General features: G+C 46.9%; 1 protein-coding gene across 9 annotated transcripts in view; it reads right to left on the bottom strand.

The window, feature by feature from the left end:
• LRRC74A (leucine rich repeat containing 74A) overlaps nt 1-25,159 on the bottom strand; it is a 34,320-nt gene that overhangs the window by 8,518 nt on the left and 643 nt on the right. For 4 of the 9 annotated variants that reach the window (XM_025443698.3, XM_025443701.3, XM_025443697.3 and 1 more), the window contains exons 2-10: nt 23,711-23,839; nt 20,303-20,475; nt 17,732-17,839; nt 16,245-16,341; nt 10,472-10,605; nt 10,005-10,086; nt 4,840-4,925; nt 4,214-4,408; nt 1,350-1,445 (exon numbers count right to left, since the gene is read on the bottom strand). In XM_025443698.3, the coding sequence (XP_025299483.3) occupies nt 1,350-1,445; nt 4,214-4,408; nt 4,840-4,925; nt 10,005-10,086; nt 10,472-10,605; nt 16,245-16,341; nt 17,732-17,839; nt 20,303-20,475; nt 23,711-23,839 (1,100 nt within the window). The remainder of the gene's footprint in view (nt 1-1,349; nt 1,446-4,213; nt 4,409-4,839; nt 4,926-10,004; nt 10,087-10,471; nt 10,606-16,244; nt 16,342-17,731; nt 17,840-20,302; nt 20,476-23,710; nt 23,840-25,159) is intronic. The other 5 variants (XM_025443699.3, XM_035719664.2, XM_025443703.3 and 2 more) reach the window with 5 other exon arrangements.

The raw sequence follows: 25,159 nt of genomic DNA, 5'->3' as shown, positions 1-25,159 counted from the left end.
CCATTTGTCGTGTTTCTTGTTTGCTGTGTGGTCCTGGGCAAGTGACCTAACCTCTCTGTTTCAGTTTCCTTATATAGAATATCGGAAAATGAGGAAAAGTTCTTGTTATGGGTTGGATTGTGTTCCCACCAAAAAGATATTGGAGGCCTAATCCCCCGGGCCCGTGAAGGTGACTTTATTTGGAAACAGGGTCTTTGTAGATGATCGAGTAAGATGAGGTCATGGGGGTAGGCCCTAATCTTCTGCTATGACTGGTGTCCCTTGTATAAAGGAGCATTTGGGGGACCCCTGGGTGGCTCAGTGGTTGAGCATCTGCCTTTGGCTCAGGGCGTGATCTGGTCTAAGGATTGAGTCCCACATCGGGCTCCCTGCATGGAGCCTGCTTCTCCCTCTGCCTATGTCTCTGCCTCTCTCTCTCTCTGTGTCTCTCATGAATAAATAAATTAAAAGGGGGGTGCATTTGGATATGGAGACAGGCATGCACAGAGGGAGAGCGCCCTCTGACGCTGAAGGCAGAAATCAGGGTGATGCTCCTACAGGTCGAGGAACACCAAAGACTGCTGGCAAAGCACTAGACTCTGGGAGAAGGAGAGGACACATTCTTCCTCACACTCCTCTGAAGGCACCAATCCTGCCAGTGCCTTGATCTTGAGCTTTAGTTTACAGAGCTGTGAGGTAATACCTTTCTATTGTTTGAGCCAGCTGGATTGTCGTGCTTTGTCAAGGGCAGCTCTAGGACTTGAATGCACTTTATCTACCTCCCAGAGTAGGGGTCAGGTGAAGCTGGAGCATGTAAAATCACTTTGGGGGAAAAGCCAGTATAAAGTGGTGGACAAGCTACCACCTCTCTGAGGATTGAGACAAGAACATGTGGCCCCAGTGATGTCACCTGCTCGAGTCTCCCTCCTCCATCAGGAGGTTAACCCTTAAATTCTGCTTTCAGCAGGCCAAGTCGTGGAATAAAAATACAAATTTGCCTATGTGTTAATTCTCAGATTCTAAAAGTTCTGTGATTCTGGAACCATTCTGGGACCCAGGGCTGTCCATGAGCAGAAATGGCAGTCAACAAAGTCTGCTCTGGGTCCTCCCACTTTTGTTTCTACCGTCTGCTCTCAGACCTACTCAGGTTCTGGTCAGTGATTTCACACTGTAAAGTTATTGACTGAATGGTTATTCCCACTAACAGGACCCCAAGAGAGGGCCAAGCTGTATTCCAAAAGGAGTGACCTTTTCATGGAGTACTTGTGTGAGGGCCTGTGAGGGACAGGGCTATTGGCACCTGCCAACACAGCGTGGCCATGGTAACTACCATGCTTCCTGGTACCAGCAACTACTATCTGATCACTCACGGAAATGTCAATCTCTTCCATCTTGGATTTGGGGTTCCTCTTGATGGATAGGATAAGCAAAACAGCCCCATCCATACTCATAGGGTTGAGGAAAAGCTGTGGGAGGAAGGGCAAGACAGGAGGAGGGTGACATGGAGACAGACAGGAGAGGCTGGCACAGAGCATGGCTTCCATTTTTCCCCATCAAATCATAATCTCTGACTTCCACCCAGACTTCTCTGTAAGCATCTGCCTCCCTGTCTGCTTGTCCAGTCATCCATCTGCTGTCCATCTCATGGCTCACCCCATCATCTATCCAGCCAGCTAGCAAACATTTATTAGGAGCTTGCCATGTGCTGGTTGCTGGAAAAAGTGCTAAGGGATACACACAGACAGACAGGACAAGGTCTCCGTCCACATGTAGCTTACACTCCAGAGGGGGCCACAGGCAAACAAGCAAATGGCATCAGAAGTGCAGTGAGGGCAGTGACAGAGGTCCATGTTGCTGCTGCATGAGCTAGGCAAGGGGCATCCGGCACAGTGAAGGGGACACTGGAGCTAAGCCTTGCAGAACTAAGGGGGATTATTCTGGTCTGAAGAAGCAGAGGCAGGACCAGAAGAAGGAGTGAGATGCACCAGAGAAGACAAGGGTAGGCAAGTGCAAGGGTGCGGAGGTGTCTGGGCAATAGCAAACATTTCATGAGCAGGAGTGGAAAGAACGAGGCTACAGGGCTGGAGTGGGGCAGATCACGGGGACCACACGGGCTTAGCTAAGTGCTCAGGGCATTATCCCAGTGGGGCTGAGATGCCCTATACCTAGGGCAGCCTGGGTGGCTCAGCGGTTTAGCACCGCCTGAAGCCCAGGTTGTGATCCTGGAGGCCCAGGATTGAGTCCCACATCGAGCTCCCTGCATGGGGCCTGCTTCTCCCTCTGTCTGTGTCTCTGCCTCTCTCATATTCTGTGTCTCTCATGAATAAATAAGCAAAATCTTAAAAAAAAAAAAAAAAAGAAAAAGAAAAAAAGAAAAGAAAATCCCTGTTGCCATGTTCCATCCCTGGCTTCCATCTTTTAAGATTTGGGTTCTCTGAACTTTCCCTGGCTTCCTTGCTCCCCAGAGGCTGAATCACAGGCAGGCCACATCAGTGTCTCCACTGTGAGTTACCCTTCCTCCTGCTCTGGCCACGCCTCACCCGCAGTTCCCACTGTCCCCAGCCCATCACCCTGCTCCATCCACTGCTGGGAATCTGGCTTCCTCTTTGCAGCTCTGAGGTGCTTGTCCACTCAGATGGCAGCTCATTGTCACTGGTTTCTAACTCCTGTCCTTCTCCACCAGAGCCCCCACATCTGTGGTTCCCCCGAATCACCCCCCATATCTTGAAGGATTTGGAGTCGCTGCAGGAAGACTGCAGGCTGACTTCTCTGCCTCTCATGGCCTGCAGGGCTCGGCTTTCTGGTCTGGCGGGAGGGGCTAGTGGAGCCCACACCGGAGGGCTGTGCTGTGAGCAAGCAGCAGCCCATATGTGCACCTGCCTCATGGTAGGAGCCCCAGAAAGGGGAACTGGTAATGGAAGGCCTCATCTTTCATCTGTTTTCCAACTGCCTAGGACCTTCTATGTCATACATTAGCATCTGTACGCCAATCAATTTCCTTACTAAAAAAAAAAAAAAAAAATAGAGAGAGCACAAATAGAGCAGCAGAGGGAGAGGGAGAAGCAGACCTCCCGCTGAGCAGGGGGTCCAATGCGAGGCTGGATCCCAGGACTCTGGGATCCTGACCTGAGCCAAAGGCAAATAAATGCTTGACTGACTAAACCACCCATGTGCCCCTATAAGCCAATCGATTTGAAATGAAAGATGTATTCATTCATTCATTAATGGTCATTCACTGGGCATCTTCTCTATGCTCAGCACTGAGCTAAGGTACAAGGGGTATAATAACGGGTAGAACCAAACACAGTCTTTGGTCTCATGCAGCTCTCACACCAGTGGAGGTGACCAGACAACTAGTCACTGAAATGTGAATATAAGGAGGAACCTGGCAAGCTCTGTGTGAAGAAGTGAGCCAAGATCTGAGGGTCTGTGAGAGGCTTGCTGCCAGAGCGGCATGCTGGGGTGGGACAGTGACTCAGGTAGGTGCAGGGAGCAGTGGGGGAAGGCACTACAGGTGAGGCTGAGGCCAGGGCCACAAGGGAGAGCCAGGCCCCAAGAAGGGGGTGGAGATGAAAGGAGTCCCTGAGGCCATGGCTGGACAGCAAGGGAGAGCATGTGGTAAACTGAGGTTGTTGAAGCACCCTGGGATGAGAGAAGTGGATTGAAACCACAGGAAGCCAGATGGAGGTCTCCGCTCAAGGAAACTAGCTGCGGGTGGGGGTGGAAGCCGGACTTAGGCTCAAAATGCATACTCTGGCTTCAATGTGGAGCAGTCTGGAGGAGACCCAGGTGGGAGGAGGGAAGACCGTATAGGAGATGACACCATGCACCAGGTGACCGTAGAGGGTGACATTAGGGTTATAGCAGAGAGACAGTCTAGAACCTATGCACGTGTGAAGCACAAAGTAAATTTTCCCAATGATTCTCTCCAGCAATATGCAACCCCATCACCCTGCTGTCTCCACCCCAACACACACAGATACACACACATGGGCACACAGTGGATGCAAGGACACACAGATGAACACACATGGACACATGGATGCATACACACAGATGCATGGACACGGACGCAGGTGCAGGCTCACAGCAGCATGGACACGCAGATGCATGAACACACACAGGAATGCACACACACCTGGAAACATGGACACACACAGATGCATGGGTGTGCACACATGCACATGGACACACCCATAAAATGGCCCATTCCCAGCTTGAGTAAAGATTTTACCTTCAGGACTTTGAGGCTCTCATTGAACTCCAGTCCTTTGCTGATTTTGGAGATTCCCTCATTGCTGATATCATTGATGCTGATGTCTAGGTAGACCAGGGAGCTGTTGAGTCTGAGGACCTCCCCAAGGGCTGTGGCCCCCTCGTTCCCAAAGCCGTTCATAGACAGATCCAGTTTCTGCAGGGTTCCATTAGCCTCCAGGGGACGGGAGAGAACAGCACCAGTGGCAAGGTTGCATGTGACTCATCCAGCCACGAGGCCCTGGTTCCTCTCCCCATCCAGTCCGGGTGCTCAGTAGTCTCTGGGAGGGAGACCTTTCCAGATCCCTCCCAGTGGTGGGAGTCAGAACCTGATCATTCCCTACCCCTAATTAAACTGCCCTCTTGAAGTATCCCCAAAGATGCCACCGAGGCCCCAGCAAGGTGAATTTGCCAAAGTAGGATTTATACTAAAGAATAAAGCACATCTAGGAGTTGTGGGAATGATGCTAACAACATGAAAGCATTTGACGAGAGCTCAGTGTACTCTCATCAATGGGGTCATGAGGAAAAGGTTCAAGATGGTGGGATGGGAGGTGCTGGACGTCCTCCCTGGACTCAACACACCCTTGCCAGAGAGCATCTTACCCGGAGACCATTGCACAAGGCCACAGCTCCCCGTATGTAGAAGTGATTCCAGCTCAGATCCAGTGACTGGAGCCCTACATTGAGGGCTGGGGGAGAAAGGGAGTCATGTGAGTGTCCTCCAACTCCCAGAGAACCCACTCTTGGAGTTGACAAAGGTCCATGACATTGGGGAATAAAGATGCTCATGCAAAGTTAAGTTAAGACATTGGGGCAATAATTTTTCAGTTATTCATTTAAACATAAAATTGTAAGATGATCCCCAAGGCTGGCAACAATGTAGTAAAACAATCTTACTCCAATATTGTAGGTGGCAAGTGAAATTGCTACAATCTAGTTGGCAAATGTGATCTGGTCACAGATATTTTGCTATTATGCGCACCCTATCACACAGCAATATCACCTCCGAGACTCTTCTAAGGACACAGTGCAGGATAAGAGAAGAGTTACATGCTTGTTGTTTATCATGGCATCACTTAATAAAAGCAACGTTTGTGACTCACAGGGGAAGAGTAAAATATATAATAAACAGCCGCCTGGTGGAATATTATGCAACCATTAAACTAGATAGAGGCAGCATGGAACACAGGGGTTGTATTTACACGGGGGAGGCTCTGATGGTATTTATCTCATGAGATGCTTTTTTCTTGGGGATCTACGGGGACAGAGGTGGCTCCAGAAAGCTAAGTGGTGAGGCACCAGGCTCGTCCAGAAGCTGGTTTGCATACAAGTTGCACTTTTTTTTTTTTTTAATTTAGAGATACTTTGGGGGAGTCCTGGGTAGTTCAGTCTGACTCTTGGTTCCAGCTCGGGTTGTGATCTCAGGGTGGGTGAGTTTGAGCCCCCTTTTGGGCTCTGTGCTCAGTAGGAAGTCTGCTTAAGACTCTCTTCCTCTGCCCCTCCTCTGCTCTTTCTCTAAAATAAATACATAAATCTTAAAAAAAAATACTTTTGCTTACGTGCTACAAAGCCTTGAGGAGATATCCTGTTTATTTATTTATTTTTTAAAAAATAAGATCCTTTTTTGATATCCTGTTTAAACACATCATCATGGTTATTTTTATTAGGGGAGGGCGGATATGCCAGGGACACTGCTGGAGAGAGGCTGAAGCATTCTTGAAGCTTTACTGGGTGGGAGGCAGCGCCTTCAGGCCTCAGGCCCAGGAAGAGGTCTGACTCGATTTTCTTTTCCATGGTCAGTGTGCTGTGAACTGATGTGTGTGTCTCTTGTGTCAACCACCAGGATGGACTTTCAGTAAGGTGCACAACACCTTATATTATTTTGAGAATAAATGTTCCCCCGCCTTCATTCTCTCCCTCATTCTCCTCTACCCCTATTTCTTCTTCTCTGCTAATTCCCTCACTTAAGTTATGCTTTGCACACCTGCATCTCCTCAATGGCTGCCAAATTTAAATTTTAGGTCTGTCCTCACCCCCTCGCTAGCTGTGTGACCTCAAGCAGGCTCCTGATGCTTCCCTTATTTCTGTTTCCTTATCTGTAAAAATGGAGATATTAACCCATACAAGGTGTTGTGAGAGAATTGATGTAAAACGTCTAGCAGGATGCCAGTCACGTGGCAATTGCTTATTAACTGGCAGCTTTCATAATAAATATTTTTTAAAGCTCATATATGATATGATGGTAACCATTTTAAAACAGAATGTAGTCTGTCTCACTTGAAAGTTGTTTGGAAATTTAGGGTTTTTTAAAAAAAATATTCTAAGTAACCTCCACACCCAACATGGGGCTTGAACCCACGACCCCAAGATCAAGAGTCGCAGGTTCCACCGACTGAGCCAACCAGGTGCCCCTAAAATTTAGTTTTAAAGTATCTGGAAATCAGTTTTCAGATGGACCCAAATTGCCGCACAAAGCTCGTACACTTTGCTCCTCCCCTCTGACCTGTTGGGCAGGACCCTCCCTCTTGGGGAATCTGTGGCTCACCCCTCACTAAGGGGGTGGTAGCAGTGAGACCAGAGAGCTCCCCCCCACCTGCCAGGCCCCCCCCTCTAGCACCCACGCTCCGCCCCCTCCTTCTCTCAGCTCTGTTCCCTGAGGCCTCCCCTGCCCCTTTGCTCCTCATGCCACAGCCCCACAGCTGCCAACCTGTTCAAGGGACTCGGCTCCTGCAACTATCTCCTCCTCCTTCCTTGCGACCCGTTTCTTCTTCTTTCCTTCCTGTCAGCATTATCCAACCTTACAAACCTTCCTGCCTCCATGTGACCCATCTTTCTGCCCCGGCCTCATCTCGGTGGGGCTTCTGGAGGTGCCCATGTTGCCATTTCACTTCTTTGCATCCCATTTTCAACTCCACCTCTTCTGGCCAGGTGTCCACACTCACCTCCGCTAACACAGCACTTGTCCTGGTCACCAATTATCTCTATGTTGCTGAGTCCTGTGGTCACTTTTCTGACCTCATCTTATTTGACCTCTAAGCAGCACTTGACCCAGCTGAGACCACTTTTCCCTTCCTGAAAGAACTTGGCTCCTTGATACCTCACCTTCCCCCTACTTGGCTGGCCACTTCTGCTGGGTCTCTTTTCCCACCCCTCCCCGGGACACCTAAAAGTGTCAGAGTGGCCCAATGGCCACCTTCTCACCTCCATCCACACTCCTTGCCTAGATGATCTCATCTTGCCCCCTGGTTTTATTTATTTATTTTTAATTTTTTTTTAGAATTTTATTTTTTTATTTTAAAGACTTTATTTATTGATGAGAGCGCGCGCGAGAATGAGAGAGAGAGAGCAAGAGAGAGCAGAAGCAGGCTCCATGGGCAGCCCCGGTGGCACAGCGGTTTAGCGCCACCTGCAGCCCAGGGCGTGATCCTGGAGGCCCTGGATCGAGTCCCACGTCGGGCTCTCTGCAAGGAGCCTGCTTCTCCCTCTGCCGGTGTCTCTGCCTCTCTCTCTCTCTCTCTCTCTCTGTGTGTGTGTATCTCTCATGAATAAATAAATAAAAATCTTTTTTTTTTTTTTTTTTTTTTTTTAAAAAGAAGCAGGCTCCATGCAGGGAGCCTGATGTGGGACTCAATCCCAGGACTCCAGGATCACGCCCTGGGCCAAAGGCAGGCTCTAACCCGCTGAGCCACCCAAGGATCCCGCCCCACGGTTTTAAATACATTGCAATGCCTCTAAACTCCCAGATGCATATTCCCAGTCCTGATCTGTTCACTGAGCTCTAAACTGAGCTCTAAACCCGTATAGCAAATTGGATGTCTCCATGTAGATGTCAAACGGACATGGCAAACATCACATGGCCGAAACAGAAGTTTTGGCTCCTGACTCCTGTCCCCTCATATCTGTTATTCCCTGACTTTTCCCCATTTAAGTAAATGGCACCACCATCCAGCCAGTTCCTAAAACAAAATAACCAGACATCTATTTTTCTCTCTCCCTTTCCTTCATTCTCCACACCAGTGAGTCCTTTTGGCTTTACTTCCAAGGTACATTCTGGATTCATTCACTCCTCTCTGTTGGCACCTCCTCCCTCAGCTCCAGCTATGGTCCTATCTTGCCTGGACTACTGCATTAGCTTCCTGATGGGCCTTCCTTCTTCCATTCTTTTTTTTTTAATTAAAGTTTAATTAACATGCAATGTTATGTTAGTTTCAGGTGTATGACATGGGTCCAACAATTCTATACATTACCTAGTGGTCACCATCTGTTACCACACGACACTATTACAGTATTATTGACAGTACTCTCTACGCTCTATGTTGCTCTCTGTATTTAAAAGTCCGCTTTGTCCTCAGTTGTGTTCATCATAAAGCACATAAGTCTCCAAAAAATGGTTCCTCTGAAACGCAAATCACACCGTGTCACTCCCTTACGTTGACACCCTGAACTGACTTCTCGTCACATGGGAAATCACATTCAGACTTCCTAGATGTCATGGCCCATGAAGCCTCACCCAAGTGGCTGCGGGCCCCCTTGGTGACCTCCTCCTTCTGTTCCCTTCTCCTGCTTGCTCTGTGGCAGCCACGTTGTCCTCACTCTCGGACACACCAGGCCCTGGCTCTTTCCACCTGGAATGTTCTACTTCCAGAACCTGGCACAGCTGACTCTTCTTTAATACTCAGGTTTCAAAGAAAAGCCACCTTCCCTGGGGGGCTTTTTTTTCACCACCCCACCTAACCTAGCATCTCCCTTGCTAATAGTGATCCCCTTTTCTACTCATCTCCTCAGGAATGAACACTTAGGTTCTTTCTTTTTCTTTTCTTTTTTAAGATTTGATTTATTAATTCATGAGTAACACACAGAGAGAGGCAGAGGGAGAAGCAGGCTCCCTGCAGAAAGCCCGATGCGGGACTCGATCCCAGGACCCTGGGATCACAACCTGAGCCGAAGGCAGATGCTCAACTGAGCCATCCCAGGCTCTCTCTCTCTTTTTTTTTTTTTCACTTTTTATCTGCAGTGAACCTCCTCAGACATCTCTGTGTACGTGCGAGAGCATCTCTGAGACCTGCACGGGTGAATTGCTGTATCACAGAATATGCACCTTTTCAATTTTACTAAATACTGTCAGGTTGCTCTCCATAGTGCCTTTACCTAGCAGCTTCAGAGAGTCCTTATTTCTCCCTGTGTTCACTGCTCCAGATAGTCTGACTTGAAATTTCTGCAGCTTTGGTAGATGACAAGGGGGATCTTCTCATTGTTTTATTTTGCACTTCTCTAATTGCTAAAGAGTTTAGGTGTTTGGCTTTCTTTTCGCACTGTCCGTATGCCTTGAACATTGTTTTTTGGGGAGCATTTATCATTGTCCAGTGGACCTATAGGATCTTGTATCAGTATTCTGAACACAAATCTATTATACAAATGCTGCAAGTATGTCCTCTCTGTTGCTTGTCTTTTATCATAGGCACATTTTATGCCTGTTGTCAAATAAATGGATGGTTTTTGTTACAGTTTATGCCCGCTGTGCATATTTAATAATCCTTAGCCTCCCTGAGGTCAGCAAGTTAATTCTTTATGTTTTTCTAATCTTTTTAAAAGTTTTACTTCCCACATCCAGGTATTGGCTCCACTTAAAATGTGTTTGGGGTGTGGCGTACATCACTTTATGATCCGAGCATTCAATAACAGTAAAAAACAGGAGATGCAGCCCTGACAGGCAACTGTCTGCCAAGTGCCTCTCCTTTGCTCGCCCCTTGCCTCCATGGGGGACTCACCCAGCATCTGGCCCATGTATTCTCCTCCCTTATCAGAGAACTGGTTGTGGCTGAGATCCAGCGTCTTGATTTGGTAATTGGCCTGCAGAAAGAAACAAGGTAGAGAGAGAGGTGATGTTTGTCTTCTCTTGGCTGCAAATACCTCTTTCATCTCAGGGCTGTGTAATGGAGGGCTCCCATACAAAAAAAAAAAAATTCAGGTGGACGAGAGTTTATAGACTGAAGACATTCTTTGTGCATTTTGCATCATCACTGATGATGACTGCTGGGAGGAGGGTCTAGTCCCATCCAAATGGCCTGGCCACTGCTGTGGCTGTGGTCAGGATCGGCAGAGTCCAGACACTCACCAGCTTCCTAGACATTCATGTGACCTCACTTCTCTGTACCCGGAGCCACCCTCTAGGCCTCCCATATCTCCCAGGGCCATCTCCCACAGGGCTCGGTGGCACCCGCCCCTCGCTTCTTACCGCCAGGGCTTGGCACAACAGTTCTGCAGATTCATCCCTGAAGTTATTTCCTGCAGTGAAGGGGGTTGTTTGCAATGCTTTCCAGACTAGGGCTCCCTTCCCCTCCTGTATCCTGGCCCTGTCAGGCTCTTCCCCTTTGGAACAATCAGCCACAGGAAAGTGACAAGTACTTTAAGCAAATATATGGACATGGAAGAGAACAGGAGAAAAGAGGGCAACTATTTGCCTTTCTCTTGAACATTCTCTGCTCTCTCTGTCATGATAGTGACATGTGGGGGAGTTCCAGTGATTGATAGTGATAGTGATAGTGATAGTGATAGTGATAGTGATAGTGTGGGGAGTTCCAGGAGTCAACACATCATCCCCTGCGTTCCCCCCTTGGCAGCCTCGACCCCTAGCTTAGTGCCTAGAGTCTATAACATTATAAAAAATACAAATTCAGCAGCAGGGCCAGGAGCAGAGGGGGACAAGTGAGGCACTCCCATTGTGTGCAAGATCTGAGCTCAGTAATCGCCATGAGTAATATCTTAATACAATACTTGTAAAACTCAAAATAATGTAAAACATCTAAGATGAACAAAAGCTTAAAGTTTTATTATTGATTTTTTAAAGATTTTATTTATTTATTCATGAGAGACACAGAGAGACAGAGAGGCAGAGACACAGGCAGAGGGAGAAGCAGGCTCCATGCAGGGAGCCTGACGTGGGACTCAATCCTGGGTCTCCAGGATCACGCCCTGGGCTGAAGGAGGCACTAAACCACTGAGCCACCCAGGGATCCCCAAGTTTAAAGTTTTAAATAAAGGCAGGATTTGACCTTGCACTTGCATGGCTGCACTCAACCTAACCATAATCTGTCCCTTGTGGATCCTGTTTTAAGTGTTGATATTTTGTTCACTACAGACTTTTTTTTACATTATTTTTGATTTTTACAAACATTACCACAAGATATCATTTACTTAGTTACTGAGTTTTTTTGTGCCCCTTAAATTCTATGACTGAGGCGTGTGCCTTCCTTATCTCACTCTCACCCCAGCCCTGCTAGACAGTTTAAAAGATTTCTGGAAAACTGGGGTGCCAGGGTGGCTCATTCAGTTGAGTGTCTGACTCTTGATTTTGGATCCAGGCGTGATCTTGGGGTCCTGGGATGGAGCCCCACCTCAAGGGCTCTGTGCTCGTGGGGAGTCTGCTTAAGGATGCTTTCCTTCTTCCTCCCATGCTCCATGCACACATGAGTACTCTCTCTCTCTCTCTTTCAAATAAATAAATCTTCATTTTTTAAAGAAAGATTTTATTTTATTTACTTATGAGAGATGCACAGAGAGAGGCAGAGACACAGACAGGGAGAAACAGGTTCCATGCAGGGAGCCTGATGCAGGACTTGATCCAGGGACTCCAGGATCATGCCCTGGGCCGAAGGCAGGCGCTAAACCACTGAGCCACCCAGGCATCCCTAAATAAATCTTTTTTTTTTTTTTAAAGATTTTTAAAATTTTTTTTATTTATTTATGATAGTCACAGAGAGAGAGAGAGAGGCAAAGACATAGGCAGAGGGAGAAGCAGGCTCCATGCACCGGGAGCCCGATGTAGGATTCGATCCCGGGTCTCCAGGATCGCGCCCTGGGCCAAAGGCAGGCGCCAAACTGCTGCGCCACCCAGGGATCCCTAAATAAATCTTTTTAAAAAAGATTCCTGGAAAATAAATGATATAGAGACTTATCCCTAAATTTCTCCTTTAAACCCTTAATAATATTTGTATCTCTAGCACCTAAATAGTGTTTGGCACCTAACAGTGCTCCATATGTGCTTACTGAATGAATGAATGAATCCAATGAATAAATGCACCTTGGTTGCATCTGTACCAGAGCAATGAAATGAGACAATAAGCTGGTCAACGTATAAAATTAGGTTATTAGCGATTCAAATTGTGTTTACATCCGTGGTTACAAATAACAGAGATGGCTGTAAGAGAGTCATTTAGGAAGTTTGATAAAATACAGATTCCTAGATCCCTCCCTTTAAAAATTCTGACTCAGCAGCCTGGGATGGGACTGGGTAATTTGTATTTTTACAGAGATTTCTGTATTATGTTAGTATTGTTTTAGAGGCCTTAGCCAATGCAACTAGAAAAATCACTGGGAGCTATAAGTATTAGAAAGAAGAGACAAAACTATTACTTGCAGACATGATCACCTATCTAAATAATCCAAGAAAAGTAACTGACAAAATGTTAGAACCAATAAGATAACTCAATAAAGTGACCTGGTGGGGGGGGGTGCCTAGGTGGCTAGTTGGTTGGATGACTGACTCTTGATTTTGGCTCAGGTCATGATTTCAGGGTACTGAGATTGAGCCCCATGTCAAGCTCTGCACTGAGTGTGGAGTCTGCTTGAGATTCTCCCGTTTTCTCTCTCTGCCCCTCCACACCCCTGACTGGCATTCTCTAAATATAAATAAATAAATAAATAAATAAATAAATAAATAAATAAATAATACATACATACATACATACATACATACATAAATACATAAATACATAAATAAAGTGACTGGATATAGGATCAATATACAGAAATCAATAGCTCTCAGACATATCAGTAATAACCACTTAATAACCAGATAGTAATATCTCTATATGATAGAAAAAACATTCTGGGGCAGCCCAGATGCCTCAGCAGTTTAGATCCGCCTTCAGCCCAGAGCATGCTTCTGGAGACTTGGGATCAAGTCCCATGTTGGGCTCCCGGCATGGAGCCTGCTTCTCCCTTTGCCTGTGTCTCTGCTTCTCTCTCTCTCTCTGTGTCTCTCATGGATAAATAAATAAAATCTTAAGAAAAAAGAAAAAACATTCTGTTTATGTGGGAATAAAATGATAAAGCACCTGGACCTATATGAAATGTGCAAGACTTCTAATGGAATAAAAGCATAATACTTTATTGCAGAAGATTAAAAAAAAAAGACTTGAAGAAATAAAGATAAACCTAGTGGCTAGGATTTGGACCCAAGCATTGACTTCAACATCCACACATTTAATCATTCTGGTTCACAGGTAACTTGGTGAGAGCCAGAATGGAGACAGTATAGGGAAAGATATTCCACTGGTAGAATTGTAACCTGGTACTGTATTCTTAAATGAAGACATTCAATATTTTGAATATTTCAACTCTGTCCTAAATTAATCTAGGACATTAACTATAACTCTAAATAAAAGCCAACAGTTTTTTGTTTTGTTTTGTTTTGTTTTTTTATGGAACTTGACAAGATGATTCTATATATTTCATTAATTATATATATATATTTCATTAATTACAATAATAATATAATAATTATAATTATTATATTTTAATATATTATAATAATATAATATTTAATATTATAATTATATAATAATAATATATTTCATTAATTACAATTAATCATTAAATTATAACACGTGGCATATAGTTTTAATTTTCTAAACAAATATTAAAATAGTATGGCATTGACATAGATACAGACACAGAGACTGACAAAACAGAAAAGAAAATCTAGAGAGAAACCTGTATTTATATGAGAGTTTGATATACAATAAAGGTGACATTTCAAATTAGTCAGTAAAGGATTGAATATTCAGCTAAAGATGCTGGGGCATCTGGCTATTGGTTTTGGAAATACGGTGTTTGAGTCTTTCTCTACCTCATGCCACAAACAATAGTAAGTTCCAGATATATTGAAGATTAAGGATGAAAAAACAAAATCATAAAAATATTTGAAGAAAATTAAGGAAAAAAATGTCATAGTCTGAAGTAGGAAACAGTTTTTTGAGCAGGACTACAAAAACCAAACCTACAAAAAAGACTGATGAACTTGACAACAATAAATAATACAAAATATGTATAAGAAAACATCATAAGTAACATTCAAGTGTGCTTGAATCAATCCTCACATTCAAGTGTGAATATGTATAACATATAAAGAGTTTCTAACACTCAATAATACAAGCAACCTCATAGGACAATTGACATTTCATACAGGAGAAAATAAAAATGGAAATAAGCATCTGGAAAAGATGTTTTATTTCAGTAGTAATTTGGGAATGTAATAAAGATAGTAATAATGATGAACACTTATTGAATACTTGGTCCCAGGTATTGTTCTAGGTGTTTTAGATTTCGATTCACTTTATCTACATAGTCACTGTCTGAAGTAGATAATATAATTCTCCTTAGTTTATAAATGAGAGAAATGAGTCACAGAAGGGTTAGATAACTTGCCTTGTGTCAAAGCCAGGATTTGCACCCACATGCTGTGATTTCAACATCTACACTCTACTCTGATTCACAAAAAATTTGCTAATAACCAAGGGAAACAGATATTCCATTGGTGGAATTGTAACCTGGTAGAGCTGCTTCGAGGATGAGGAGTGAGGAGGAGGAGGAGGAGGAGGAGGCGGCGGAGGAGAAGCGAGGAGGGAGGGAGGAATGTCGATAATCTTCTGCTATTCTCTGTCTTATTCTTCCTCCTCCTCCTCCTCCTCCTCCTCCTCCTCCTCCTCCTCCTCCTCCTCCTCCTCCTTCTTCTTCTTCTTCTTCTTCTTCTTCTTCTTCTTCTTCTTCTTCTTCTTCTTCTTTTTCTTCTTCTTCTTCTTTGATTTTCTTCCTTAAGTAATCTCTATCCCTGATATGGGGCTCTAACTTATGACCCCGAGATCAAGAGTTGCATGCTCTACGGACTGATCCAGGTAGGTGCCCCTGGCATGATATTCTTCTTCTTTTTTAAAGATTTATTTATTTACTTGAGAGAGAGCACTCGCTTGCACAAGTGAGTGGGGGGAGGAGCAGAGGGAGAGAATCTTCAAGCAGACTCCCTGCTGAGCATGTAGCCCAATGCGGGGCTTTATCCCACAACCCATGAGATCATGACCTGAGCTGAAAGCAAGAGTCAGTTGCTTAACTGACTGAGCCACCCAGGTGCCCCTATAGTTCCTTTCTAATAATTCTATTTTCTGAAGTTCTTGATGCTGCCACTTGTTAGACTCTGATAGCTCTCTTGACGTTTCGTTTCCTTGTTTTGCAATTTTGGACTGTGAGCCCATCTTTAGTGGAGCTTTATCTGTGGGAATCCCAAGCAGCCTGGAGCCTGGGGCCAGGGGTTCTTCCTCCAATGAGGCACTCTGTTTGTTCCTGATGCATGCCCCAGGGTATTAGCAGCACAGGACCACTTAGATTAATTTCTTAGGGGTTCCAGGACCCTGAAGATAATATAAACTCAAACCACAAACCTGAGTGAGGACAAGTCTGTGAGAGCTAGAGTTCTCAAGTGACTTTTTTTTTTTCTTTGAGAGAGACAGATAACAGACTAATTAAGAACTGAGTGTACAATAGGGGGTCAGGTAGCAATAAGTGCTATTAGAAAAAAACAAGCAGGGAAATAGGAGAGTGATGGGGATAGAGGGGAGGTCAGAGAAGTGCTCCCTCTGGAGATGACATTTAAGCAGAGGCAGGAATAAAGCCACAGAGTGAGCTGTGCAGATATCTAGGGTAGAGACTTTCAGGCAGAGGCAGGCATGCTGCCAAGTGAGTCAGAAGTCTCTGGTCCAGGACAGCCAGGAAGCCAGTGTGGCCTTAGGGAGGAGGAAGGGATGACCAGAGGGTTTAGCAGGGCGAAGACATGGTGTTCTGATCTTGGAACTCAGAGGGGCCTGGTCTGGCTCAATTCCACCCTGGATTCTCTGGCTCTTTCCTGTGTCTCCTTTGCATTCCCTTGTCCTCTCCCACCCCTTCCATGGGCTTACCTGAAAGCTGCAGATTCCAGAGAGAAGACGTATTTCTCTGAAGAAATTCAGAGATGATTTTGGCCCCCTTAAAGCCAAGGTCATTGTCGGAAACATTCTAAAAGGCAAGAACACACTTAGGTGTATAAAAATCCCACCCAAGCGCCCTCATTAATGAACAGTGTTGGGATGGAGCTTACTTGAGGCCTGCATGCGGTGGGAGGGCAAAGGTGAAAGGGTAGGAAGGTTCAGGAAGAGCAAAGGAGGGAGGGTGATGAGTATTCACTTTTCTGATGCCTGGCTGTGAGGCTCTCCCCCTGGTCTCAATCTTCTCTGAAGTTGGTTTTGGTGACTTCTTACTTCTCAGGTTAGCCCTAGTACTTTAGATAAGCACACTGTACTTTTTTTTTTTTAACGGAGACAGCCTTATTTGGAAAGTTTGGCATAAAGCAACTGAAAAATTAGTTCAGAGTCATTCATCATTGTAAATTTCATTCATTGATTCCTGAAGCACGAATCACTATGCTGGGAACATGTAGGGATGCAAATAGACACAGCCCTTTTGGGCTAGTGGGAGGGACTTTTATATAAACCAGACATTATTATCTTGTTTCTCCTCTCCTTTTTTTTTTTTTTCATTTTAAAAAAAAATTATGGTAAAATAGACCTAACACAACATTTACCATCCTATTTTTTTTTTCATCCTAACTATTTTTAAGGATGCAGCGCAGTGGTCTGAAATATATTCACATGCTTATGCAACTATCATCATCATTTGTCTCCAGGCACATTGTGTTTGATGAAAGTATTTCACATCTTTATTTTCTCTAAGTTCACTCTTTTTTTTTTTTTTTGAGATTTTATTTATTCATTTGACAGAGAGAATGAGCACAAGTAGGGGGAGTGGCAGGCAGAGGGAGAGGGAGAAGCAGGCTCCTTGCGGAGCAGGAGCCTGATGTGGGGCTCGATTCCAGGACCCTGGAATCACGACCTGAGCCAAAGGCAGATGCTTAGCTTAACCAACTGAGCCACTCAGGTGCCCCTGCATAGTTGCTTTAAAATGAATTTAGGGAGGGGCACCGGGGTGGCTCAGTCTGTTAAGCTAAGCAACTGCCTTTGGCTCAGGTCTATTCCAGGGTCCTGGGACTGAGTCCCGTGTCGGGCTCCCTGCTGCTCCCTCTGTTTGTGCTCCCTCTCTCTGTCAAATAAAAAAATAAAATCTCAAAAAAAAAAAGAAGCATCTATGCAGAAGGGCTTATAAGGTCCAGACAGAATCCGTTTCTTAGGGTTTCCTCTGGCCACAAGGAACACAGCCCCCCTGCTGGCCTCTGACATGCAGCCGTCCTCTGAGAAGTCACCTCTGGAGGAAGGGGCCTCTAGACCAATGGATCACAGGGAGCTGGAGGCTGGCTAGGGCTGGGGCAGGGGCCTCTGGCCTATCTCAGGTGGGTTCCGAGAGCCCGGGGCTGGGGGTGGAAACCAGTAGCACCAGGGAAAGGGCACAGTACCAACTCTTGCAGGTAGTAGTTCTCTTGCAGCATCTCCAGCAGGCTCAGGATGCCTTCCTCCATGAGACCGTTGTCAGCCAGCTCCAGGGTGACAACACTTGTGTTGGACTTCAGACGCCACAGGGGGAGGGGGAGAAAGACAGAGGTGGTAGGTGATCTAGTCAGTTCCTGGCCCTTGCCTGGAGCCCATCCCCTCTCTGGAACATGCCAGCCTTTTCAGGGATGCATGCTAGCACTTCTGGAGAATGGACAGAACGGGAGAAAACACAGGGATGATCCACCCCATTGAGTTTTGCCAGGACGACATGCTTATTCTGGGTATCTCCACCAAAGGGGAACTCTGTGGGGAAACTTAGAAAGGGAACATTAAAATGATGAGATCCTTGAGAAAGTGCGGGACACAGGGGTGGGCTAAACAGATGGTTAACTATTTAGCCTGGAGGAGAGAAGCTGGCACCTACTCTAGGATTAAGGAGAACTTGATATATTTAATAAGGGTATTTATTTAGTTTTTTTTTTAATTAAAGATTTTATTTATTTGTGTGAGAGAGATTGTGTAGAGCAAGAGAGAGAACATGAGCGGGGAGGAGGGGCAGAGGGAGAAGCCGACTCCCTGCTGAGCAGGGAGCCCCATACAGGGCTTGATTCCAGGACCCTAAGGATATATATTTTTTAAGATTTTATTTATTTATTCATGAGAGAGAGAGAGGCAGAGACACGGGCAGAGGGAGAAGCAGGCCCCATGCAGGGAGCCCGATGTGGGACTCGATCCCGGGACTCCAGGATCAGGCCCTGGGCCAAAGGCGGCGCTAAACCACTGAGCCACCCAGGCGTCCCCAGGACCTAAATTTCAATCTTAGATATGCACTTCCAAGCTAGTCAGCATTCCCAGGGGCAGAGGAAGTGACCTGCAGCATGAAGGCCAGGGGTTCGCTCTACCTGGCACTGTTTGTCATTCTTCCCTTCCTTACCTCGGGGTCCTGGTACGGAGAGATGTAGAGAACAGACACAGTTTTGGATTTGAGCGTTTTCAACGTGCGCCCAGCAGCAAGAGAGGTAGGCCGCGGGAAGGAGCCCTAGCTCCGGGCAAAGGGAAAGACGACACACAGCTACCGCAATGTGGAATGGTTCACTCAGGGCCTTCTCGAAACACCCTCTGGTCTTGGCTCGCTGAGGCAGGCACAATTTCGTCGTGCTCAAAGGCAAGGGTCATGGCTCACGTGGCCAGGTGGCACTTAGAAGTGTCCAGGATCGGGGGAGGGGGGAACCAGCACGGTGTGGGGGGCGGCGGGCAGCGCCCCCCCAGGCCTATCGACCTTCGTCTCATTAGGGCACATGGCCACTGGCTACTCCATGCCAACTGCTGGGGAAGCAACGGGGGTAGAGAACACCCCTGCACCTCACGACCCATGAGGGTGTGGAGGCGGGCAGGTGAGGGAGAGACGCGACACATGAAGTAGGACCGCTACTATCAGGGTGCTTTTAAGCGAAGCCAGGGAAACACAACATGTGCAAAGCTAAACAGTGCAAAAGATAAATAACAGTTCAGTCACCGGCATGTCACAGTGATTAATTGTCAAATTAGTGACACAGAGAATCAGAGAAGAAAAAACTCCCCCCTCCCAAACAGAAACTGCTGTTACTAAGAGACAAGTGGCCCAAGTCCCGAGAGAATTGCATTATTATCTGTTTTTTTTTCCATGAAACTCATGAGGTAATGGTGCATTCCTAACACCTCATTAATCAGTCTTTCAACACTCAATAAATTTCAAGATGGCTTTGTTCTTTCTCTGCTCTTCCTCTCTTTCCTCCCTCTCCAGAAAGCAGCACACTCTCACATTTCATGTAGCCTCTTAACGGGCATGTGCTAAATGCAAATGATGTTCTATTTCCCAAAATGAGTGAGTGCTTTTTTTTTTTTTTTAAATCAAACTTTCTCTTTACCAACCTAAATGAACAAAGTGTTGTGCTGATATACAGTTGTCACGTGTTCTGTTTTGCTGGGATGGAAGTTGGTTTGTATATAATCAATTTTAATTATATAAAGCCATGATGAATTCAAGGTCAAGTCCTTGGTTGCTCATGCCAAGCCGAGAAAGAGAGAGAGAGAGGGAGAGAGAGAGAGGATTATTCATGTGGGAAAACATGATCTATTCTACAGTGTGATTTTTAAAGAATTATTAACATTGCAAAAGGCAAACATTGAATAGAATAGCTCAGTAGCGACCTCATTTATAGCAAAAGTGAGCTTCGGAATTGAGACCCAGGCTGACATTTTGTATCAAGCACTTGCATTAGTGCCCAGCCACTTACCCGGAGCTGTTGCCTTTGCTTCCTGAATCAGAAAGAGCATAGACTCGCAAGGCCAAGGTCCCTAACAGCCCCCTTCCCAGGAGCTAATGGGGCATCCCTGCCTGTTCGGTAAGTCAACTGGCAGTCAAGCAGAGTCTAGGGCAGGATGGGCATAAAGCTTGCAATTGAGGGCCCCATGGAGGATCTCTCTGAGATCTGTCACCACTCTGTCAAGGCCCACCTCTACCAGCCTTCGAGTGCCCCCATTGGCATGCTCACCACTAGGGCTATAGCAATAGCCTTGGTACCATTGGGGCCCAGCCCATGGTGGTTGAGATTCATGTAGGACTCCTCCATGTTCCGGAGAAAGTAGGAGACAGGCACCACGCTCATCAGTCTGCAGGCTTCCAGGTACAGCTCATTTTGTCTGGTGGTGAAAAATTTCTCTGTATCTACAGAAAAAAGATGCAAGTGGATGAGGTGGGGTTTCTCTTCTACATTTGCCTTATTTCCCCTCTGGCCTTGGGCCAGTTGCAGACACTATTCATCTGGTGTCTCCTCTGCCCCAGGATGTCCCTATGAGTGTGTGCACAGGAGGGCAACTCCAATCGGGAAGTCAGCCGGAGGTGGAAAAAGAGATCCAAATTCCAGAAGGTCCAAATGGACATCTCCCTTTGGGTAAGAGACAGGGGTGCCGGTTTTAGGCCCAAGCTTTCCTAGGAGAAGGAGCAGTGTGCCCATGCCCACCTCCCTGGATTGTCCACATCCAGGACTGATGAGATCAAGGACACATAAGGGCCTAACTTGCTTGCCTACCATGGGACAGCTCTGAAAGGCCAAACAGACAAAAATCTGATTGGTGATAGTTGAGGGGAGCCTCTGTTTTAGTTTCACCACCACTGTTAAAATGAGAGCTGCGAGTAAAGCTTTGCTAAAGATTTAGAGAGGCTCCAACTTGAAAATCCCTCTAGTAGGACTGAGCGGGCTTCTCAAAGTGGCCAATCGGTGCAAGATGGAGGGATACCCCTCCACCCCCCAACCCCAATCAATTGGAAACAAGCAAACTTGAATTTGAGCGTGCTTTTCTCTTTCAAACATTTGCAGGTCGGGATCCCTGGGTGGCTCGGTGGTTTGGTGCCTGCCTTTGGCCCGGGGCGTGATCCTGGAGTCCTGGGATCAAAACCCGCATCGGGTTCCCTGCGTGGAGCCTGCCTCTCCCTCTGCCTGTGTCTCTGCTTCTCTCTCTCTCTCTGTCTATCATGAATAAATAAATAAAATCTTAAAAAAAAAACAAAAAACATTTGCAGGTCATGTTTCCTCACAAAAAGGAGCGTTATGCCTACTTTACTGATGACAAATCCAGCCCCACATCACATGCAGCTGATCAGCGCTCAAACCAGCTGACATCAGGGGACATAGGGGACATTAGGTCTCCATTCCAACCTCTCGGGGCCTTTGTTCCCTGGGCTTGAGCCCTGCCTGGCTCGTGGTCAATGGGCAGCAGCAGACCTCCCTGAATTCCGTGTGCCCTCACAGCTGTCTCATGAAGCAAGCCCCTTGGACAGCCGGGCCTCCCATGGCCAGCTGGGGTCTAAAGCCTGCATCTGTTTTCCTTCAGATGCCAGGGCCTTTGGCCAACCCACCCTGGACATTTCTGAGGCCAACAATGAGAGCTTTGTTGGTGGAAAGGACAAGTTTACAAGGAAGTTGACTTTGCCGCACAGCTACTCCCTGGCCTTCTCCTTAGGAGGTTTGTAGAGCAGAGGCTTTCAAGCTCGGCCCTATTGACATTTTGACTTGGATAATTCTCTGTTGTGAGGTGCTGTCCTGTGCAGTGAAGGATATTTAGCAGGATTCCTGGCCTCTGCCAGTGAGGTGCCTGTAGCATCCTGCCCCCACTCTGCCCAGTCTGCCAAATGCCCCCTGGGGTGCAAAATCGCCTCCAGGTGAGAACCAGTGTTGCATAGGAAAAACAGCATGTGGCAGGTGAGCAACTTCTCCTGCCTTCTCTTCCTCTTCTGCAGCTTCCCTGCCAGCTTGCTATTCCCCCCTCCCCCCATGGGTTTATGTCTCAGGCCTGTCCAGAAAGCCCTCCCTGCCCACTCCCAGCACCTCCGTACTGGCTGCAGGGTCACTAGAAGCTCCAGCAAGAGGGCCCTGAGTGTCTATCCCAGCATGGCATAGTTGCCATGAGAGATTCCTGTTTGCCAAGTCAGGGTAGGTAACCTCCACCTTTGTCGTTGGCACTAGTTCTGCTCTGTTTTGTTCTGCTGACCCTTTCTAGCTGTAGTCAGTGTGGTTGTGTTTTAGAGGCAGCTTGCAACAGTGTTATATTCTCTCGTGGGGAGTTGGGGGGTAATGGGATGGAAGCAGGAATCTGGGACAAAGCATCCAGTTTCTATCTGCCACCCCTTCCAACCAGCAAAAATTCTGTGGGTTGTTTTTTTTTTAAGATTTTATTTATTTATTCATGAGAGAGAGAGAGAGAGAAAGAGAGGCAGAGACAGAGACAGAGGCAGAGGCAGAGGGAGAAGCAAGCTCCCTGTGGGGAGCCTGATAAGGGACTCAATCCCAAGACCCTGGGATCGTGACCTGAGCTGAAGGCAGATGCTCAACCACTGAGCCACTCAGGTGACCCTAAAATTCCGTGCTAAAAACCACATTAGTATGTTAGCAGCAGCCTTGACACGGAAAAGAAGTCAGAGAAAGAGCAACAAGATGCTGAGTGTGGGGCGGGGTGGTGGTGGTGGTTGTGGAGTGGGAAGGAGGCATGTGTGGAGGTGGAAGTTGTGTGTTAACCCTGGGTGGGGAGGTTTATGAATTGACTGACCCAGCCTCCAGAACACGAGAGAGGACAGCCACTGGGCTAGCCTCAGCCTAGAAGTTCCAGGCTGGCCCATCAGGCAGGGGGAGCATTTTGCTCACGTTGTTTCATAGCTGTTCTGGGCACTTCCCTCCCCGGGGAAAGAGAGGGAGAGGAGGATGGAGGCATTGTTTGCAATAAGAGTCTTTGCTGCAGCCTAGCCAGCACCCTTGCCCTCCCCTGCCACCCTGCCCACATCCCTGTCCTCCCCACGGCCCCCCCTCCCCCCGCAGCCTCCCAGGGCACACTTGCTTTGTTTAGGGCTAACATTCAAGTAGGAGAACCAAGAACTTGAGAACTCAAATATGAGTAGAGGGGAAAGTCACTGGGATGCAAGTCACTGGGAGCCACAGACACTGCAGGATCCCCCACAATATGGAGCACGAAGGCAGATGAGCAGGGTGGGGTGAACAGGGCACCAGCGAACATTGGCAGCTCTCTGTGGCCTTGGGCAACTCACACTCAGTTCCCTCTTGAAAAGGCCGATAATAATGACTACCTCCTGGGACTCGTTCAAAGACGACATAAGATGCCACAGGTGGAATCATTTAGAAAACCAGAAATCCCTGTTCGTGTATTGATTTACCTTTGGACAAGCCCATGTGGCTACTCTGCTCACCAGGGAGGCCACAGGCACTGGGCAGCTGCACCTGCTGCCACTGGGCCAGACTTGAAGAGGACGTGGCATGGAACTGGCCCCAAGAACGCCTTTGTCAGGCCAGCCTGCCGGGGCCAGAGCCATGGCCAACCTGGGAAAGCAGAGGCCTCCAGCCTCTGAGGAACGAGGCTTGCTACTACCCCACCTATTAAGTGTCCACTCTCACCTTCAATCTCCAGGTCTGTTTCTGAGCTCTCTCGGGCTGGCTTCTCTTTTTCCACAGCCACAGAGGCCTCGGCCTCACAGTAGAGGGTTTCATCACTGTTCTGTGAGGTGGGTTTGGTTTCGGGTTCATCTGGAAGAAAAAAACTCATCTCCTTGATGCTGGCAATGAAACCTGCTGGCCTCTCACGTAGAGCTTGGCCTATGCTCCCTTCCTTGGCAAGCTACGTCCTGGCCACAGCCTGTGAAACCCGCCCCCTCCCCTCCCCATGCAGCTCAGCATGCTGAGAACCACAGTGTGCATTCAGTCCTGACAGGGGGACTCCATTCTACAAGCCCTCCTTATGGGACACAGTGCCACCTCTTGGTCACCTATAGGGTCTGGTGCTAAACACCTCCTGTGTCCTCTGGGACTCCCTGCGCCTGCCTGGTTCCCTGCTTTGGGCCTGTCTTGGAGATTGGCTCCTTGCTCACTTTTCCCCTTCTCATTGGCTTAGGTGGGGTTGAGAGTCTGCTTCACGCTTTCAGGGAGAGGATGTGTGCCGATGCCTAGGCCTCCTCATTGGCGGGCACAAACCATGCTGCAGAAGGCAAAGGGCAGGGCAGGGCAGGGCAGGGCAGGCAACTTGGGTCAAATATGAAATGAAATGAGACAGGAAGCATCCCAAGGAGAAAGAAAGATAACTTGATTCCTGAAAATTTGACCTAGCTTCTCTTCCTTCCAATCCAACATTTATTTTAAGACCATGAAGAAGGAAGGGTTGCAAAATCTTGCTGGGATCATCAAACATACACGTCCTAAGCTTTCCTCCTACCAGTCCCCACACTTGCTGGACATGGTTTTCTGCCACTGGATCACTGATCTGGGACCAGCATGGGTTCCTGAAAGCCTCACAGAAGGGTCCAGAGCTAGTCCTCCCACATGTACTTGATGCAATGTTTGGAGGAGCCATGCTCCATCACCAGGTAGCCCATCAGAACTTGGCCAATCTACTCTTTGGGTGGGCTGAGCATTTGTGGCAGTGGTCCCAAGTTTTAACCACCCAGATTATAAGATAGTGGGGTTCCTAATAAGTTCATGCAGGTCTGTGATTTCTCAGTCCTTATCCATAAACCCAATATTTAAACCCTTATTATCCATAAGCTCCAATATTTATTTCTGAGACTGTAAGACAGGGTCTGGATGATAAGGGGTAGAAGTAGCAGTGGCCCAGCAGTTAGAAGACATACAGCAACTTAGCCATCCAACTGAGCCATCAAAAAGTTATAACTTTTTGAGTCTTAATATCCTGAGTCATACAATTTTAGAATTCCATCCATCCAGCAGAATGCTAGTACATGTTTAAATAGATATCCAGAAGAAAAAAAAAATCCTGATTTGTAGTGTTAGCCAATTCAGGTGGCGTAAATATTCCCAACATGGCTGTTTCAAACTACCAACATGACATAAACC

The sequence above is a fragment of the Canis lupus genome, chromosome 8, assembly GCF_003254725.2.
Source record: "Canis lupus dingo isolate Sandy chromosome 8, ASM325472v2, whole genome shotgun sequence".
Taxonomy (NCBI): Eukaryota; Metazoa; Chordata; class Mammalia; order Carnivora; family Canidae; genus Canis; species Canis lupus.
This window is presented reverse-complemented; position numbering and strand designations above follow the sequence as displayed.